At 46.9% G+C, this 19629-nt stretch overlaps 1 protein-coding gene across 1 annotated transcript in view; it reads left to right on the plus strand.

Annotated features, from left to right (window-relative positions):
* F8 (coagulation factor VIII) overlaps nucleotides 1–19629 on the plus strand; it is a 79714-nt gene that overhangs the window by 55865 nt on the left and 4220 nt on the right. Inside the window, exons 20-24 of the mRNA XM_084813327.1 lie at nucleotides 235–306; nucleotides 2650–2735; nucleotides 5399–5554; nucleotides 7300–7444; nucleotides 16860–17008. Coding sequence (XP_084669453.1) covers nucleotides 235–306; nucleotides 2650–2735; nucleotides 5399–5554; nucleotides 7300–7444; nucleotides 16860–17008 — 608 coding nt within the window. The remainder of the gene's footprint in view (nucleotides 1–234; nucleotides 307–2649; nucleotides 2736–5398; nucleotides 5555–7299; nucleotides 7445–16859; nucleotides 17009–19629) is intronic.

Here is a 19629-nt window from a genome sequence, read left to right on the forward strand (position 1 = left end):
CATAATCTAGAAAACTTTCCCCACCATAGACCTAGGTCAGCCTTCCACAATCCAGTGCCCTCCAGTTATATTTGAGTACAACTCCCATAATCCCCAGCCCTGGGGCTTCCTGGTTGGATACTTCTCATCAGGTGTCTCAAGGGCATCCTGAAGCCTTGTATTCAGAAAAGATTTTAAAGCCTTTATTTCCCCAGGGTTTTAAAAAAATGCCTTTATATTTTCTCAAACTTTCAGAGTGTCAAACTCCACTGGGCCTCGCTTCTGGGTATATTGGAGACTCCCAAATCACAGCTTCAGAGCACTACGGTAAGGACTGGAATCTTGGTGTATTCATTGATGGGATCTTGGCTTCTACTACACTTTCCAAGGGTCACTTATTTAGAGGCAATGATGCTTTAAAAAAATCAGCATATTATAGCTCCATAGAAATCAGTAGAAAATCCATATTCCGAAAGCGGAACTACACACCATCGCCCTCAGTATCAGGTACTCAAAGACCAGACAGTCCACGAATTACACAGTGTAACATCAGAGCTAGAATCTGACAATTTCCAAAGGACCTCAAGCATCAAAGTGTCTAACTCTCGTGGTTACAGCAACAAAACTAAAACAGAGAACACCACAAATGCAAGAAGAGTAGTTTCTGCCATGGTCCCAGGTGTCATGCCACCTCCAGAGTCGTCCTCAGAGGAGGAGCCAGAACCATCAGAGCCAGGTGGCCCCTCAGGGGACCCTGCCACTAACCAGGACAGTCTAGGACCCTCAAGGACCCTCTGGGCCTTTGAATGTGCCTCCTAGAGAGGTGGAGAGTTCAGCTTCTGAGGCAGAGGAAGATGCTGAGCCACCACCTGGCCCCCAAGAACGCTGGCGCCTTAAGGTCCGTGATAGAATGGTGGCCAGGCAAAGGAGTGCTCTCTTACTGAAGAGGACTACTCATGAGTTGGGTCCTCCTCATGAGGAGGACATCTGACAAGCCTCTAACAGGAGCAGCTGCGCACTGGGTGGGGGGGTCTAATAGCTTTAGCTATATCAGCTCTCACTGGTAACCAGCATGGTGTAGTGGCTAGAGAACAAGTCTGCCCTTCTGAAGTGGAAGGGGCTGTGCAAAGTGCTGACTAACTGAGCACCTGTGATATCACAAAACATCCTCCCCCCCTTCTCCCCAGAGCTGTTTTCCAGCTTAAAAATAAACAATGCAGGCTCTGTTTTTAAAATCAGGCACTGTATGATTGCCTAACTGTATAATCGTACCAACAACGCTTGTATAACCACACAAACTGTGCTTTGAACAAGTAAAATATTGTTGGTGCTTACTGAGGTTTGCCTTTTGAAAGGAGGTCACTGGAGGCTTATTGGTGTTTTGTAATAGTTGCATTTTTAAAACCAGAAGTGGAGTTAAGGAAGAACAACTGAAGAAACACTGTACAGGATCCTTTATTCAATAAGCTAATAGTTACATATGAAGCCACACAAATAATAATAAAAAGCTAAAAGGCCAAATACTGTGAGATGTATTACAAAATAAGCCAAGTGTGTACGTCAGTGTAAAAATAAATAAATAAATTTGGAAAACAGAGATGGGAAGGAGGATGAAGCTTCAAGTGGTCAGGATTTTATTTTTTTTTAAGAACAGAAGAAGAGCCATGCTGTATCCAGCGGGGTTAGTGACACCAGTTCCAGAGGGGCGGTGATTCCATTCTGAGTTTTAGTTACCACCAGCCAAAACTCTAAAGGTACTACCAAAGTGCTGAACCCATTTGGGGGATAAGGTTCAGCACTTGGATAGCACCTTTAGAGTTTCAGCTGGTGGTAACTAAAGCCCAGAATAGGGTTCAGCACCTTGGATAGCGTCTTTAGAGCTTTGGCTGATGGTAACTAAAACCCAGAATGGAATTGCCACCCATCTGGAACTGGAGTCACCAGCTGCCACTGAGTGGGTAAGACCAAGGGTCCATCTAGTCCAGCATTCTGTTCACACAATGAGGTGCCCATAGGAAACCCACAAGTAGGACATGAGTGCAACAGCACCCTCCTGCCATGTTCTCCAGCAACTGGTGTACGTGGCATGTTGCCTCTGACACTGGAGGTAGCATATAGTCATAGGGACTAGTAGCCATTGATAGCCTTCTCCTCCATGAAGTAGACCTGAACAGCCTCAGTTATCTAGTAACCTTTCCAGTGGTGTAGTGGTAAATTTGGAAGTGCAGGCACTCATCATGACAGTCCTCATAACCACATCCCCAAGGAGAGTCCAAAAATGCAGGCATCTGTGTCGATCCATATCAACAGAGCAGTTCTAGCAGTTTTTATCTCCACCAGGAGCAGGTTGTTGGTAAAGTTAATGGGACTTAATTGCCCATACAGGACAAAGCCACCCTAAAATACTTCGCATTGCAACAGGGAACAATATATTGTTGCTGAGAACATTCATTTCCTCCCAGCTACTGTGAGGATAGCAACTAAGCTCAGAGGGAACAAAGGATTCTTAGGCAGATACTGTCGGAGTCAGCACTGCGACCCCGCAAGCCCTGGCTCCCCTACACCACTGGACACTTCTAGGGCAGGTGGAAAAGCCTGGTTGTTGGGAGACATACTTTTGCAAAATGCCCCTTTTCTGGTTTCCTGCTCTCCTTTCTCCAATCTTCCAAGGTCAATGGGCTCCCAGTCTGGCCAGGCTGGACAACTCTGGGTCAATCAATGCTTGGAGTACTACCGAAAAGAACTCTTGGATCCAGGTAGGCTCTCTGTCCTGTAAACAAGGAATTCAACTGAGTGAGGGATCAGAGGGATACAGCCTTGGAGGGATACAGATTCATTGAGTTTTCCTCCTACATCAACAAAGCCAGGAAAAGCAATGCATTCCAGAGAGATGACGGCTGTGTTTGCTAACAGCAAACACAAAAACCAGTTCTTGTGGCACCCTGAAGACTACCAGTTTTATTGCACTGGAAACTTTTGCCCACAGGAGCCCAGTTTGTCCAATGCAATGGGATGGGAGTGGCAGCTAATCTATGACAGCTCATGCCCCCATTTTAAAATAGCAGCCACATTTTAATTACCCACAGTACCTCAGAATGATGCTATGTTGGGGGGGATTGTGAGTAATTAAAATGGTATGTGGCTCACAAACCCGGTTCTTGTCATGACCCCCAGCCCTTGAGCCTTCCAGTGTGCAGCAGAGGATTCTGATGAGGATGAGGCACAGGGTACTTCCTTGGGGGTAGAAGTGTCAATGCCTTATTCAAAGCCCATCCAGCTAGAAGACACAGCCCTGCCATCATCTTCTGGCTCAGAGGATGAGTCCCCAGCAGAACCTCTATTGTCCCAGCCTCACAAAAATTTCAAGCTACAAAATTAGGCAAAGGCCCTTTAACAATTCAGTCTGCTCCTCCAGGATGGACTGAGCTGACCACACTATAGGTCTTGTGGTCCTACATAAGGCCTCAGTTGGCTTTAGCTCCCTGCTGAGACAACATCCTCCTATTGTCTTAGTAAGAGAGAGTTCTAGCCAGCAGGACCCACTTGGAACTATCCAAGGTCCTACTTTTTCCCTGCCTTGATCATGTCAACAGCTTCCCCTGTGAGGCTCCAGGGACCACAGAATGGGAGAGCTGCATGGCATGGGGGTGTGGAGGGCAGGGCTGGTGAGAGTGGTGGGCCCTGCTGGGATACTAGGGCCCCAGCAGCTGCCAGAAGATCTCAGGTGCTGGTACTGTCCCTGAGACAGGTGATCTGAGCAGCCACCCTTGTCAAACCGACAAAAGTCTTTCTGACTCGGCCAAAATTCAGGGAGGCACCCAGTCTAAGAATGATGCACCCAAGTCTTCCTCTTCTGACTGTCATCTGGAAGACTCTGTGTCCATCCTGACCCAAGTCTGCCATTTGGCAAAGAGTTGGGTGAAAATTTAAAAAATCTGGATTCTTTTTGTCAAAGCATCCCCTTCCCAACACCCTACTGCAAATAGTTTATTTGCCCTTCAGGCCAGGAGAATTAAAAACAAAAATGGCAAGACAAGCCACTGTGTCTTGCAGGCCCAGGAATCTGGATCAGCTTCAATGGCTGATAAGGCTGAGCCTTGCTCCTGTAGGCCCTTCTGTGAACATACAAAGTTGCCTTGCCTTGCCCTAAGTCAGACCAGACTAAGTCTACCTAGCTCAGTAATATCTGCTCTAATTGGCAGTGTCTTTCTATAGCAGGGGTGCCAAACCATTTCCAGTCTGAGGGCCAAACTGAATTGCGGACAAGCTCTCGGGGGCTGCATTCAAGTGGTGGGCGAGGCCAAAGGCAAAAGGGGTTTAGCCAAAATACCCCCCCCCCCCGGTATATTTTAGCTTAAAGCCCCTGCCACCAGGAGTTCTGTTCTGCCTCTGCTGTAATGAAGGCTTCATGTTGTTTAGGTGCTGGGGAGGCCTGGGTTGCAGGATTCCCTTGTGGATTGGTTTTCTCTAGCAAGGCCATGTTTCAGGGATGGGAGTAGAATAGCACCATGGAAAGCTCAGAGCGGGGCTGGAAGCCAGACAGGCAAAGACCAGAGCAAGACTGAGGCTTAAATAAAAATGAAGTTGGCTTAACCTGCTTGACCCCACCTCCATACTGACTGAGGCTGAGTCACTTAAAGGGTCTTGGCCTGTTTTAGCAGGCTCAGGCTGCCATGATGTAGGCAGAGTGAGGCCATTGCATCAGGCAGCAGAGGCTGGGGGGTGGCAGCAAGGTGCTGGAGAAGAGAGCTGTGTGCTGTATGCTCCCTATGCTAGCCTGCTGCCTTTTGGTGCAGTGGGGGACACTGTCCCATCACTAGTGTTGAAGAAAGATTCAACTGTCAGCTTTTGTACATGGAATAGGATGGGGTGCCATTTTGTTCTTTGCCTCGGGCAGCAAAATGTCTTGGGACAGCCCTGGATGTAGGCCTGGTATGGCTGGTGTCCTCAAGGCCTGAGGCCTCAGAGTCTGAGGATGGTGATGTGACCTCCTCAGGACATTGGGGATGCGACACCTAGGGTCCTCCTGGAGAACCGGTTCTTGGGGTAATAGAAGCCTTCGACAACACCTGTCTGTGGCCAAGACCTCTCCCATTAACTCTGGAGTATCTTCTTCTGAGGACAAAGGGTTGGGATGAGGGTTTGGAGTCCTAGTCCAAGACACCACAGCTTAGCCATAAGAGAGGCATTTCAACCTTTTAGATGGGGGGGGGGTGTACAAAAGCTGGGAAACCAAACAATCAGGTTGGTGGGAAGTGGGAATGAGGTGTGGCCATCTGGGGAACTCCAGTGGGCCACATTGAGTTCCAGTTGAGCCAGATTTGGCCCATGGGCCTAAGTTTCAACACCCCTGCTCTACAGCATGTGCATCTTCCAAACAGCAGTTGGCCCAGTAGTAGCGAGTGTCCCTCTTGTCCAGGTGGACCTGCTGCGACCCAAGATCATCCATGGGATAAAGACGCAAGGAGCCCGGCAAAAGTTCTCTAGCCTCTACATCTCCCAGTTCGTCATCATCTACAGCCTGGATGGACAGAAATGGAAGAGTTACAAAGGCAAGGCCACCAGCTCCCAGAAGGTGAGTGCCTTTCCGTTGTTGTTGCCCTCTCCTCTAACCAGGAGGCAGAAGGGACGGGGATGCTGTGGAAAGCTTTTTAAAAAAAGATAATTCACAAGTTTGTAAGGAATGCAAGCATTGCCATTTTGTGTACAGTAATGTACAAGTCATTTTGGACTGAGCTATTAAGAGAGGGGAAGCAGAAGAGGACTTAGCCAAGAGGAGGGATAAGGAATAAAGAAGACCGGCCAAGAATCTCCACTCAATGCAAACCCGAGAATGGTGTTAACTTCATGACACGGGTCTACCGCTGAAGCTAAGGGCTGGTTCACACATGCATGTACATCCCTTGATTTCTAGTTGATTGCTCAACATTTAAGGATGAGCAGAGGAATGTGTGAACACCGGGGCCTTTTAGCTAAATTCTGCAGCTCTGGCCTGTCAGTGTCGTTGCTGCTGCTGCTAACAGTTTATAGCCACCTTGAGTGCCATTTTTTGGTAGAAGGGGGGAGCACCAATAAAAAAAATTAGGTTTTTAATTTTTTTACAATACAAAGAGTAAATGCTTTCCCTATCCTGCCCCCGCATGTCCCCTGCTATAGGTTTCGCCCTCCTCTCTTCATATCATCCTGTATTTAAAGAGTAAAGGTTTCATGATGCAAAAATTAGATAAACAGTTCTGTAGAAAGAAATGAAATGAAATAAATAAAACATAACATAACATAACAACATAAAAGGGTATAGTGTTGTGCATGTCTCTTTGTGGGGCTGCACTGGTTTTGCAGTAGATCACGCTACTCTGCATATAATTCAATAAAAAAATTTCCCCGCATTAATTGCAATTTATTTGCCTTCAGTAATTTGGTGCAGTGTATCTTTTCATGGGCAGCTAAAGTCAATAGATCTTGAATTCAGCTGGATATATTTGAGGTTTTATTTGCTTTGTGTATTAATTCTGGGGTTGTTGTGAGTTTTGTTACTTGTTGAATTTATGCTGCCAGGAATTGAACCCGGCACCTTTGCCATACAAAGCATGTGTTCTACCAGTGGGATATGGCCCTTTCCCTCCTGTACCAGTTAAATTGCAGTCATTCTCTTTCGGTTTCCGAAAACTTTTCTTGGCTTCGTACATTGTAAGCTCACCTACTATATACTGGAATGTGGATTCCACGAAGGCTCTGCTTAGGCCCTGATCACAATTTCTCCAGTGTGGGCAATCTCTGTGGGCACCAATGTACCTGCAGACACCTCTCTTGATGCCCCCCAGACTCCATGCCTCTCCTGATTTTTACTTTATCTCTAAAGATATTTTTAAATTACACTTTAAAAAAGGAACTAAACTGGGAGGCTGACATGATGACACGCTGCATCACCACCGTTATTTGGATTCAAGTGAGTAGTTTTGTGTTTTAGAGTTCAGACCCTCCCTCTGCCTTTACTAGGTTTTTGGGCAAGTTGCTTTTCTTTTAGTCTCACTAATTTTCCTTCTGGGAAATGAGTGTTTTGTGACTGGCCACGCCCACCGTGGCAGCCTTTTTATGAATGGTCAAGCCGCCCAATGGCATCCATTTTGTGAGAGTGCCAATGACACTCTAAATTCCAAATGTGTCCACTGACCCCAAAAGGTTGGGCACCCCTGATATAAATGGTTCAATCCTGACATCTCCCTTTAAAAAGAATCAAATAGCAAGTGATGTAAAAGACCTCTGCTATTCTACTCTCAATGCAGTGGTGTAAATTGGCTGCTTCTCTCTCCTTTCCTGCAGATATTCTTTGGGAACGTGGATGCAGCAGGCGTGACAGAAAACACATTTGACCCTCCCATTGTAGCTCGCTATTTCCGCCTCCACCCAACGCACTTCAGCATCCGCAACACGTTGCGCATGGAGCTGCTTGGCTGCGACCTGAACAGTAGGCAATGAGGCTTTCTATCCCTCCCATTCATAAAAATCCTAGAATTACAGAGGTGGAAGAGACCATGGAGGTCATTTAGTCCAGCCCCCTGCTCAATGCAACTACAGCATTTCTGATGGATGGCCAGCCAGCCAGCCAGCCAGCCTCTGCTTATATACCTCCAGCAGTGCTGAATCCACCATCTCCTAAGGCTGTCTGTTTTGTTTTTGCACAGCTCTAACCATTAGGAAGCTTCTCCTAACATTTAGCTCGAATCTGCTTCTTTGCAATTTACACACACACACACACACACACACACACACACACACACTTTTATAATAAGCAACCATAAGAAATCCCAGGATTTCTCGATTAAATAACCTTATCCAGTGGAGGCTGGTGGCTCCAATTTCAGTGGGGATATGAATCCATTCTGGGTTTCAGTCAGGACCAGCCAGAACTCTAAAGGTGCTATCCAAGGTGCTGAACCTATTTTGGGGCTAGGGTTCAGAACCTTGGATACCTCCTTTAGAGTTCTGGCTGGTTCTGACTGAAACCCAGAATGGATGCACAGCCCCACTGAAATTGGAGCCACCAGGCTCCACTGTCCTTATCCTATGCTGCCACATGCTGGAGAGTAGAAGGTCTTAACCTGGCACTGAAAAAAACAATGTTGGCGCCAGATGGGCCTCACTGTGGAGATCATTCCATAATTGGGGGGCCCACCACCAAAAAGGCCCTCTCCCTTATTGCCACCTTCTGAGCCTCCCTTGGAGGAGGCACCTGGAGGAGGACCTTAGATGCTGAATGCAGTATAGATAGTATGTCTAGTAGCTACTGATAGCCTTATCCTCCATGAATTGGTGTAATCCCATTTTGAAGCCATCCAAGTTGGCAGCCAACATTACATCTTATGGAAGCAAATTCCACACCTTCACTATGTGCGGTGTGAAGAAGTACTTCTGTCTGTCCTGAATCTCCCACTGTTCAGCTTCTTTGGATGACCCTGGGTTCTAATATTATGAGAAGGGGAGAGAAACTTCTCTGTATCCACTTCCTCTGCACAAGGCTTAATGTTATACATTTCTGTCATGTCCCCCCTTACTTTCTAAGCTATAAAACCCCTGAAGTTCTAAGCTTTCCTCATAGAGGAGTTGCTCTGTTCCCTTGATCATTTGGGTTGCTCTTTTCTGCACCTTTTCCAGTTCTAAAGTGTCCTTTCTGAGGTGCAGCGACCAGAACTGTACACAGTATTCCAAGTGTAGTCACACCATAGATTTGTATAGAGGCATTGTGATATTGAATGTATGTCCCATGCCCCTTTAGCTGTAGAACAGTAGCACGGTTGGACCAGACATTGATAACTAGTTGTTCCATAGATCTGAGGGTATACCTGGTGGTTACCAAGTTAGTTTTGCTCTAACAAGACAATCATAGAATAGTAGGGTTGGAAGGGGCCTACAAGACCATTGAGTTCAACTCCCTGCTCATTGTTGTTGTTGTTGTTCAGTCGTTCAGTCGTGTCCGACTCTTCGTGACCCCATGGACCATAGCACGCCAGGCCTTCCTGTCCTGCGCTCTCTCCCGGAGCGTGCTCAAGTTCATATTCATTGCATCCGTGATGCTATCTAGCCATCTCATCCTCTGCCGTCCCCTTCTCCTTTTGCCTTCAGTCTTTCCCAGCATCAGGGTCTTTTCCAGGGAGTTTTCTCTTCGCATTAGGTGGCCAAAATATTGGAGCTTCAGCTTCATTATCTGTCCTTCCAATGAGCACTCAGGGTTGATTTCCTTTAGGATGGACTGATTTGACCTCCTTGCAGTCCAGGGCACTCGTAAGAGTCTTCTCCAGCACCACAGTTCGAACACATCAATTCTTCAGCGCTCAGCCTTCCTTATAGTCCAGCTCTCACAGCCATACATTACTACTGGGAAAACCATAGCTTTGATTAGACGGACCTTTGTCGGCAAGGTGATGTCTCTGCTTCTTACTATGCTGTCTAGGTTGGCCATAGCTTTCCTCCCAAGGAGCAAGCGTCTTTTAATTTCATGGCTACAGTCACCTTCTGCGGTGATCTTGGAGCCCAAGAAAGTAAAATCTGTCACTGCTTCCATTTCTTCCCCTTCTATATGCCAGGAAGTGATGGGGCCAGATGCCATGATCTTAGTTTTTTTAATGTTGAGTTTCAAACCAGCTTTTGCACTCTCCTCTTTCACCCTCAACAAGAGGCTCTTTAGATCCTCTTCGCTTTCTGCCATTAGGGTGGTATCGTCTGCATATCGGAGGTTGTTGATAATTCTCCCAGCAATCTTAATTCCGACCTCTGATTCATCCAACCCGGCATTTCTCATGATGTACTCTGCATATAAGTTAAATAAGCAGGGTGACAATATGCAGCCTTGTCGTACTCCTTTCCCAATTTTGAACCAATCGGTTGTTCCATGTCTGGTTCTGACTGTTGCTTCTTGACCCTCGTACAGGTTTCTCAGGAGACAGGTAAGGTGGTCTGGTACTCCCATCACTTTAAGAATTTGCCACAGTTTGTTGTGATCCACACAATCAAAGGCTTTAGCATAGTCAATGAAGCAGAAATAGACGTTTTTCTGGAATTCTCTTGCTTTCTCCATGATGCAGCGAATGTTGGCGATTTGATCTCTACTTCCTCTGCCTCTTCGAAACCCAGCTTGTACTTCCGGTAGTTCTCGGTTCGCATACTGCTGAAGCCTAGCTTGTAGGATTTTGAGCATGACCTTGCTGGCATGTGAAATGAGCGCAATGGTGCGGTAGTTTGAACACTCTTTGGCGTTGCCCTTCTTTGGAATTGGAATGTAAACTGACCTTTTCCAGTCTTGTGGCCACTGTTGAGTGTTCCAGATTTGTTGGCATATTGAATGCAGCACTTTAACAGCATCATCTTTTAGGATTTTAAATAGCTCGGCTGGAATACTGTCATCTCCGCTAGCTTTGTTGTTACTAATGCTTCCTAAGGCCCACTTGACTTCACTCTCTAGGATGTCCGGCTCAAGTTCAGTGACCGCACTATCATGGCTATCAGGGACATTCAGATCTTTCCTGTATAGTTCTTCTGTGTATTCTTGCCACCTCTTCTTAATCTCATCTGCTTCTGTTAGGTCCCTGCCTTCTTTGTCCTTTATCATGCCCATCTTTGCACAAAACGTTCCCTTGAGATCTCCAATTTTCTTGAAGAGATCTCTAGTCTTTCCCATTCTGTTGTTTTCCTCGATTTCTTTGCATTGTTCACTTAAGAAGGCCTTCTTGTCTCTCCTTGCTATTCTCTGGAACTCTGCATTCAGTTGGGTATATCTTCCCCTTTCTCCCTTGCTTTTCGCTTCCCTTCTTTCGTGAGCTACTTGTAAAGCCTCATCAGACAGCCACTTGGCTTTCTTGCATTTCTTTTTCTTTGGGATGGATTTCGTTGCTGCCTCCTGAACAATGTTACAGACCTCCGTCCATAGTTCCTCAGGCACTCTGTCTATCAGGTCTAATCCCTGAAATCTATTCCTCACCTCCACTGTATATTCATCAGGGATATGATTTAGGTCATACCTGAACGGTTTAGTGGTTTTCCCTACGTTCTTCAATTTAAGCCGAAATTTTGCAAGAAGCAGCTCATGATCTGAGCCACAGTCAGCTCCAGGTCTTGTTTTTACTGACTGTATGGAGCTTCTCCATCTTTGGCTGCAAAGGACATAATCAATCTGATTTCGATATTGACCATCTGGTGACGTCCATGTGTATAGTCGCCTCTTGTGCTGTTGGAAAAGAGTGTTTGCTATGATCAGCATGTTCTCTTGGCAAAACTCTATTAGCTTTTGTCCTGCTTCATTTTGTACACCAAGGCCATGCCTGCCTGTTATCCCGGTGATTTCTTGACTTCCTACTTTAGCATTCCAATCCCCTATGATGAAGAGGACGTCTTTTTTTGGTGTTAGTTCTAGAAGGTGTTGTAGGTCTTCATAGAACCGATCAACCTCAGCTTCTTTGGCCTCAGTTGTTGGGGCATAGACTTGAATTACTGTGATGTTGAATGGTTTGCCTTGGATTCGTACTGAGATCATTCTATCATTTTTAAGATTGTACCCCAGTACTGCTTTTCCCACCCTTTTGTTGACTATGAGTGCTACTCCATTTCTTCTAAGGGATTCTTGCCCACAATAGTAGATATGATGGTCACCTGAATTAAATTCGCCCATGCCTGTCCATTTTAGTTCGCTGATTCCCAAGATGTCGATGTTCAATCTTGCCATCTCATGTTTGACCACCTCCAGCTTACATTGATTCATTGATCTGACATTCCAGGTTCCTAAACAATATTGTTCTTTACAGCATCGGATTTTCTTTTCACCACCAGACACATCCACAGCTGAGTGTCCTTTCGGGTTTGGCCCAGCCGCTTCACTCTTTCTGGCGCTACTTGGAAATACCCTCTGCTCTTCCCCAGTAGTATATTGGACACCTTCCGACCTGAGGGGCTCATGTTCCGGCGTCATCTCTTTTAGCCTTGTGATACGTTCCATGGGGTTTTCTTGGCAAGAATACTGGAGTGGGTTGCCATTTCCTTCTCCAGTGGACCACATTTTGTCAGAACTCTCTGCCATGACCTGGCCGTCTTGGGTGGCCCTGCACGGCATAGCTTATGGCTTCACTGAGTTACGCAAGCCCCTTCGCCACAACAAGGCAGTGAGGAATCCAAGTCAAAGCATCCCTCACAAGTGGCTGTCCAGCTTCATCTTGAATGCCTCTAGTGTGGGAGAGCCCACTACCTCCCTAGGTAATTGGTTCCATTGTCGTCTTGCTCTAACAGTCAGGAAATTTTTCCTGATGTTCAGCCAGAATCTGGCTTCCTGTCACTTGAGCTCATTATTCCGTGTCCTGCACTCTGGGATGATCGAGAAGAGATCCTGGCCTTCCTCTCTGTAGCAACCTTTCAAGTACTTGAAGAATGCTATCTCCCCTCAGTCTTCTCTTCTCATGGCTAAACATGCCCAGTTCATTCAGTCTGTCCTCATACAGCTTTGTTTCCAGTCCCCTGATCATCTTCATTGCCCTCCTCTGAACCCTCTCCAGTTTGTCTGCATCCTTCTTCAAGTGTGGTACCCAGAACTGGACACAATGCTCAAGATGACCAGTGCTGAGTAGAGGGGAACTAGTATTTCATGTGATTTGGAAGCTATGCTTCTATTAACGCAGCCCAAAATAGCATTTGCCTTTTTTGCAGCCACATCACATTGTTGGCTCATATACAGCTTGTGATCTACAACAATTCCAAGATCCTTCTCGCTTGTAGTATTTTTGAGCCAAGTATCCCCCATCTTGTAACTGTTCATTTGGTTTCTTTTTCCTAGGTGCAGAACTTGGCATTTATCCCTATTAAATGTCATTCTGTTTTCAGCCCAGCACTCCAGGCTGTCAAGATCACTTTGAATTTTGTTTCTGTCTTCCAGGGTATTAGCTGTCCTGCCCAATTCTGTGTCATCTGCAAATTTGATAAGCATTCCCTGCACCTCCTCATCCAAATCATTAATACAAATGTTGAAGAGCACTGGGCCCGGGACTGAGCCCTATGATATCCCACTGTTTACCTCTCCCCAGTTTGAAAAGATCCCATGATAAGCACTCGTTGAGTCTGATTCTGGATGTCAGGGTGGACACTGAGCCCACAGAATCCCAGAGTAGTTCTGATTCTGAGGAAGAGCAGTCGCTCCTGGGAGAGGAGCGCGCTCCTCTTTCCCAGGGCCCACAGCTGACGGAGATTCCTCCCACCAGCATTCCTAGATTAGAAAGCAGTCCAGGGAGTGACCGAGCAGAGACAGCGGACTTGGTGGATGCGCGATGCAGACGCATTGAGCGGCGCCAGATGGAGGGCGCGGAAAGGAGGCGCAGTGCCCGGTTGGCGCGCAAACAACGGTTGCACCCCAAGGATCCAAGGGAAAAGGGGAGGGACTCTCCCTAGTCCTTAAGTTCAGGGGTCTGCCAGTAATTCCCTTTCAAACGGGGACCAACTGTTTCAACTTAGGGCATAGGTACTCTGCTGCTCAGATCTAGTTGCTACCTGTAGAGTTGTTAAGTTGTAAAAGAAGAATAAAGCTTTGAAAGGAATCCCTTTGTCTGTGTCTGGACTTGGCTACTGGATTAGACTGAGAGAGGCCTCCAAGGAGCCCTTGACACTGTAGCAACTGTGGATCTACCGGATCGTTGTTTCATCTAGCCCACTTTGAGCTAGTTTGCTCATCAGAATATCATGGGGCACTTTGTCTAAAGCTTTGCTGAAGTTGAGGTATTTTATGTCCACAGCGTTCCCTCAGTCCACAAAGGAGGTTATCTGATCCAAAAATGAGATCAGATTTGTCTGGCAGGATTTGTTCTTGACAAATCCATGTTGGCTTCGAGTAATCACTCCATTGTTTTCAAGGTGCTTACAGAGGGATTGCTTTATAATCTGCTCCAGAATTTTCCCAGGGATTGATGTCAGACTGATTGGTCTGTAGTTCCCAAGTTCCTCCTTTTTGCCCTTTTGAAGATAGGGACAACATTAGCCCTCTTCCAGTCATCTGGCACTTCACCCGTCCTCCATGATTTCTCAAAGAGAATAGACAGTGGTTCCAAGAGTTCTTCTGCCAGTTCCTTTATTACTCTAGGATGCAGTATTACTAGAGTATTACTCTAGGATGGCCCTGGAGATTTGAACTCATTCAAAGTAATTAGGTGTTGCTTGACCATATGCCTGTGAATCTCAACCTGCAATCCTGCCCCTTCAGCCTGTACTTTGCCTTTGCCAGGGGGGTCATAGACCCTCTTTCGGGAGAAGACTGAGTCAAAGTAGGAATTGAGCACTTCTGCCTTTTTTTGTCATCTGTTATCATTTTGCCATCCTTATTTAATAGCTGAACAACCATTTCTTTCCTCTGTCTTTTACTATGCACGTAGCTGAAGAAAGCGTTTTTGTTGCTTTTAGCATCCCTCGCTAACCTCAGTTCGTTCTCAGCTTTAGCCTTCCTGACACCATCCCTGCAATTCTGTGCTACCTGCCTGTACTCTGCCTTTGTTGCTTAGCCTTCTTTCCACTTCTTATATGTGTAGGGATGTCAGAGAATTCCGCCACGGATCTCGGTGAGGCCGAATGCCAGTGTATTCGGCCCCCTGAACTCTGTGGTGGAATGGCCTGCCACCCCCCCCAGATCCCCCCCGGACGGCGGCGGCTCCAGCGGTGGCTTCGGCAGCGGTGGCGGCTGGTCTTCTGACTGGCTGCCGCCGCTGCCACCATTTGCAGTCTGTTTCCCCCCGCCCCCCATTTGTGATAGGCTACGTAAAGACTTACGTAGCTTATCACGTCTGGGTTAAAAAACAAAACAAAAAAACGCCGCCATTTGCGTTCCTTATTTTTGGCCGTCTTAGTCTATGTAAATATTGACGTAGACTAAGACGGCAAAAAAAAGGGGGAATGCAAATAGCGTAGCAGCAAAAATAAGGGGGAATGCTATTTGCATTCCCCTTTCTTGTCTTCGTCTTAGTCTACGTAAATATTTACGTAGACTAAGATGGCCAAAAATAAGGAACGCAAGTGGCGATAGCCATAGCCACCGCTGTTTGCGTACGCTTTTTTTTTAAACCCAGACATGATAGGCTACTTAAGTCTTTACGTAGCCTATCACGGCTGAATTCAGGGACGCAAACGGCGGCGGCTACGGCTGCCGCCATTTGCGTCCCTGCTAGCCAGGGGCCGGATGTCTGGATGCTGGCGGAGCCGGCCAGCGGCTCCACGGAATCCCCGCGGAGCGGAGCTGGCCGGCCAGGATTCCGGGGGGAGGCGCTCTGCGCCTCCCCCCCCCAGCGGAACCCAGCAGAGCCAGGTAAGTGGGGTTTCATACACCCCTATATATGTGTGGGTTTTTGTTTTCAGGTCATCTCTAAGCTTTTTGTGAAGCCTCATTGGCTTCTTCCGTTGTCTTCCACCTTTTTTTCTTGTTGGAATTGTTTGTAATTGTGTGTTTAGAATTTCCTTTTTTTAAAACTCCCACCCATCTTGGACTCCTTTTCTCATTAGGGTCACTTGCCATGGGACCTTACCTGAGTTTATTAAAACTGACTTTCCTAAAATCCAGGGTACGTGTTTGGCTACACTTGACTTTTGCTTCCTTTAGAACCAGGAACTCCAGTCTAACATGGCCACTTTCGCCCAGAGTTCCTGTAACTGCTACTTTATCTGCTAAGTCATCTCTGTTAGTTAGGATCAAGTCAAGGACAGCCGATCCTCTAGTTCCTTCCTCTACTTTCTGTAGGAGGAAGTTATCCGCCACACAAACATCCTATGCATGTTTATTTGCAAGGAACTGCTCCTGTGTTCAGTAGAGCTTACTCCCAGGTAAGTGTGCATAGGATTGCAACCTAAGAGTACCTTCCTTCCCTCAGAGGCAGGGGTGTTAGGATGAGCCTTGTAAGAGTCTAACTTCATAACATGTGGAGTAGCATGTTAGAAATCAATGTGAGATTTCCCCCAAACAGGGTCTCTTCTCCTAATCTTGTCTGACAAGGCAAATTGACAAACAGCATTGACATCTGTCATGTAATGGGAAAATGTATGCGTCTGACCAGGGAGCAGAGGGCCAGCTCAGGAACTGAGGAGCTACAGCACTGGCTCCAGGTTTTTGAGGGCCCTTGGCAAGACACCTTTAATGGCCCCCCTCCCTCCATGGCTCTGCCTTCTCACCACCATTGTCACCAGCTGCTATTGCTCCTCCTCTTCCTCATCACTACTACCGCTTGCTTGCTTGGCAGGCAGAGGGCCGGTCAGCAAGTAGGCCGTGGCGTCTGCTGCTTCTCTTTCTCACCAACACCACCGTTGTCTGGGCCAGAGCAAGAGGCAGGCAAACAAGCAGGTTGCCATGGGGAAGAGGGGGAGCAAGTCCAGGGTGGTCTTGTCAGTGGGCCCCCGATGGGGTGTGGGCCTTTGGCAGGTGCTTGACCATGGCTACCCTGCCGCCCTCAGCCAAAAAAAAGGTGGGGAAGGAAGGGCTCTTGAGGGTGGGTGAGGGTCAGGACAGATAGAAGGAAGGACTTCTTCACACAGCGCACAGTTAAGCTACAGAATTCACTAGCACAAGACATAGCGATGGCCACCGATTTGGATGGCTTTAGAAGGGGTTAAACAAATTCCTGGAGGAGAAGGCTATCAGTAGCTACTAGGCTATACGCTACTTCCAGTATTAGAGGTAGTATGCCTACTACAGCAGTTGCTGGGGAACATGGGTGGGAGGGTGCTGCTGCACTCATGTCCTGCTTGTGGTTTCCTGGTCGACAGCTGGTTGGCCGCTGTGTGAACAGAATGCTGCACTAGATGGACCCTTGGCCTGATCCAGCAGGGCTCTTCTTAAGTTCTTTTGCCACATCTCATTGTCTCTTCCTTCTCTGTGCTAGGCTGCTCCATGCCACTTGGAATGGAGAGCAAAGCTATCTCCAACGAACAGATCTCAGCCTCCTCCTACATCGACACTGTGTTCTCCACTTGGTCTCCCTTCCTGGCCCGGCTGAACTTGGACGGTAGAAGCAATGCATGGAGACCAAAGGTAAGTTGTACGCGTGCGGCGAGGGGATATAATCACTAATGGAAGACAGGATGGGGCTTTCCATTCAACGCAGCCACTGTGGGGACAGTGATAGGTTTGTGTGTGCCTGCCAGGGCAAGAGGACGGTTTAAGATTATACAATAATGATGATATAGCATATTTCTATAACACTTCACATATATGAACATAAGAACATCATAAGGAGAGCCCTGCTGGATCCGACCAAGGGTTCATCTAGTCCAGCATTCTGTTCACACAGTGGCCAGCCCCATGCCCCTGGGAAACCCACAAGCGGGACACGGGTGCAACAGCACCCTCCTGCCTGTGTTCCCCAGCAATTGGTGTACATGGTCATGCTGCCTCTGATACTGGAGGTAGCATAGAGCCATCAGGACTAGTAGCCATTGATAGCCTTCTCCTCCAGGAATTTGTCCAACCCCCTTTTAAAGCCATCCAAATTGGTGGCCATCTCTACATCCTGTGGTATCGAGTTCCAAGGTTTAACTCTGCGCTGTGTGAAGAAGTCCTTCCTTCTATCTCTCCTAAATTTCCCACCAATCAGCTTCATAGGATGACCCCGGGTTCTAGTATTTTGAGAGAGGGAGAGAAATGTCTTGATTGTAAGCCTTAAAATAGCCCAGTAAGGTTGTACCCATCTCATAGATCAGGGGTGTTGAACCTCTTTCAGCAAGAGGACCACATTCTGTTTCAGAGATATCCTCGGGGGCCACGTTGTAGCGGTGGGGGGGGGGAGGGACAAGGGGGCAAAAATACTCACATATTTTAAAATTCTTACTGTCAGTAACTAAGACTGAGGAGAGGCGTTTCAGTCTTTTAGAGTAGGGGCAGGGGGAACCATACAAAAGCCAGGGAACCAGCAAACATCAGCAGTTGAGGGGATGTGGGGGGAGGAAGGGGGCAGCCAGGTAAAGGGGGCATGGTCTTATGGGGACCCCGGGAAGGTGGAATTTGGCATCCAACTCGGCCACATTTGGCCACCAGATCTGAGGTGCTACACCCCTGTTATAGATCGAGGGGCTGAGTCTGAGACCACTTAATGAGTCTGTGGGAGAAGCAAGGTTCAGACTGGGGACTTTATTATACGAGACTTGCTAGATCAGGCCAAAGGTCCATCAAGCCTGGTACGTCCTGATTTGTAGCTCCTTCTCTGAACTGCTTTGCCACATACGCTCCTGGGAGCTGCAGTTCCAGGAAGTTAACAACATTGCTTTACTCTATACTGGTAAAACCTCATTGATAAGGCTGTCAGCTCAGGACCTTTATTTACTGAATAGCTCTCTCTTGTTTAATTGATTAGTTAAGTGCAACACTGCATGTTTGTTGTTGTTCAGTCGTTCAGTCGTGTCCGACTCTTCGTGACCCCATGGACCATAGCACGCCAGGCCTTCCTGTCCTGCGCTCTCTCCTGGAGCGTGCTCAAGTCCATATTCATTGCATCAGTGAGTGTGCATGTTTACTTGGAAATAAATGCCATTATATTCAGTGGAGCTTCCTCCTGGGTAAATGTGTTTAAAACTTTCCTAGGAGTAAGCCCTACATTGGGTCTTACTTCTAAGTCAACATGCATAGGACTGCACTGTAAAGACTGATGTAAATGTTTATATATTGCCACACCTCAAAGTGAAGAGTTTCAGTAAGAAAATGTATGTACACAGATTTGATTTCACCCATTGAAAAATGGGCTGTTATTCAACTGTCTGTCATTTAATCAATTAACAAATTCATTACACACCTTTAAGTATTGCAATAGCTCAAATGAGATGTTGCATGCAATGAATAGGGGGTGAATGTCATGGGTTAATTCTCCATTTGTCAATTAAACCATTAAAAAAAGGCAGGGTAGGATTTTTCCCCTTTAGCGTCTGAATTAAGGGATTCTATTCGCACAATTGTCAGCCATGACTCTTTATTTATATTTATTTCATTTCATTTCATGTCTATACCGCCCAATAGCCAAAGCTGTCTGGGCGCCTCACAAAAATTAAAACCACAGAGTGCAGCATGAAACAATATAAGATATGAAAGCTTAAAAGCACAATATAGCAGTACAACCAGAATAAAACCTAGCAGCAATGCAGAGATTTAAAATACATATTTAAAACACCAGAGCTAAAAAATTAAGAAGCTAAAATGCTAAAATACTGGGGGAATAAAAAGGTCTTCACCTGGCACTGGAAGGAGAACAATGTAGGTGCCAGGCAGACCTCTCTAGGGAGCTCATTCCACAGCCAGGGGGCCACAGCAAAAAAGACCCTCTTCCTGGTAGCCACCCACCTCACTTCCTTTGGTGGGGGCTCCTGGAGAAGGACCCCTGAGGATGATCTTAGGGTCCAGACAGGCATATATGGAAGGAGGCGATCCTTCTGATAACCTGGCCCCAAGCTGTTAAGGGCTTTGAATGTTAATACCAGCATATTGAATCGGGCCTGGAAATGGACTGGCAGCCAGTGCAGCTGGAGAAGTACTGGCATAACGTGATCTCGTTGGCCAGTCCCTGTTAACAATCTTGCTGCCCTATTTTGGACTAGCTGAAGTTTCTGGACCATTTTCAAAGGCAGCCCCACATATAACGCATTGCAGTAATCCAGATGAGAGGTTAT

Source organism: Heloderma suspectum, chromosome 9 (genome assembly GCF_057233095.1).
Source record: "Heloderma suspectum isolate Gila_16-S chromosome 9, 16-S_ref, whole genome shotgun sequence".
NCBI classification, from domain to species: Eukaryota; Metazoa; Chordata; class Lepidosauria; order Squamata; family Helodermatidae; genus Heloderma; species Heloderma suspectum.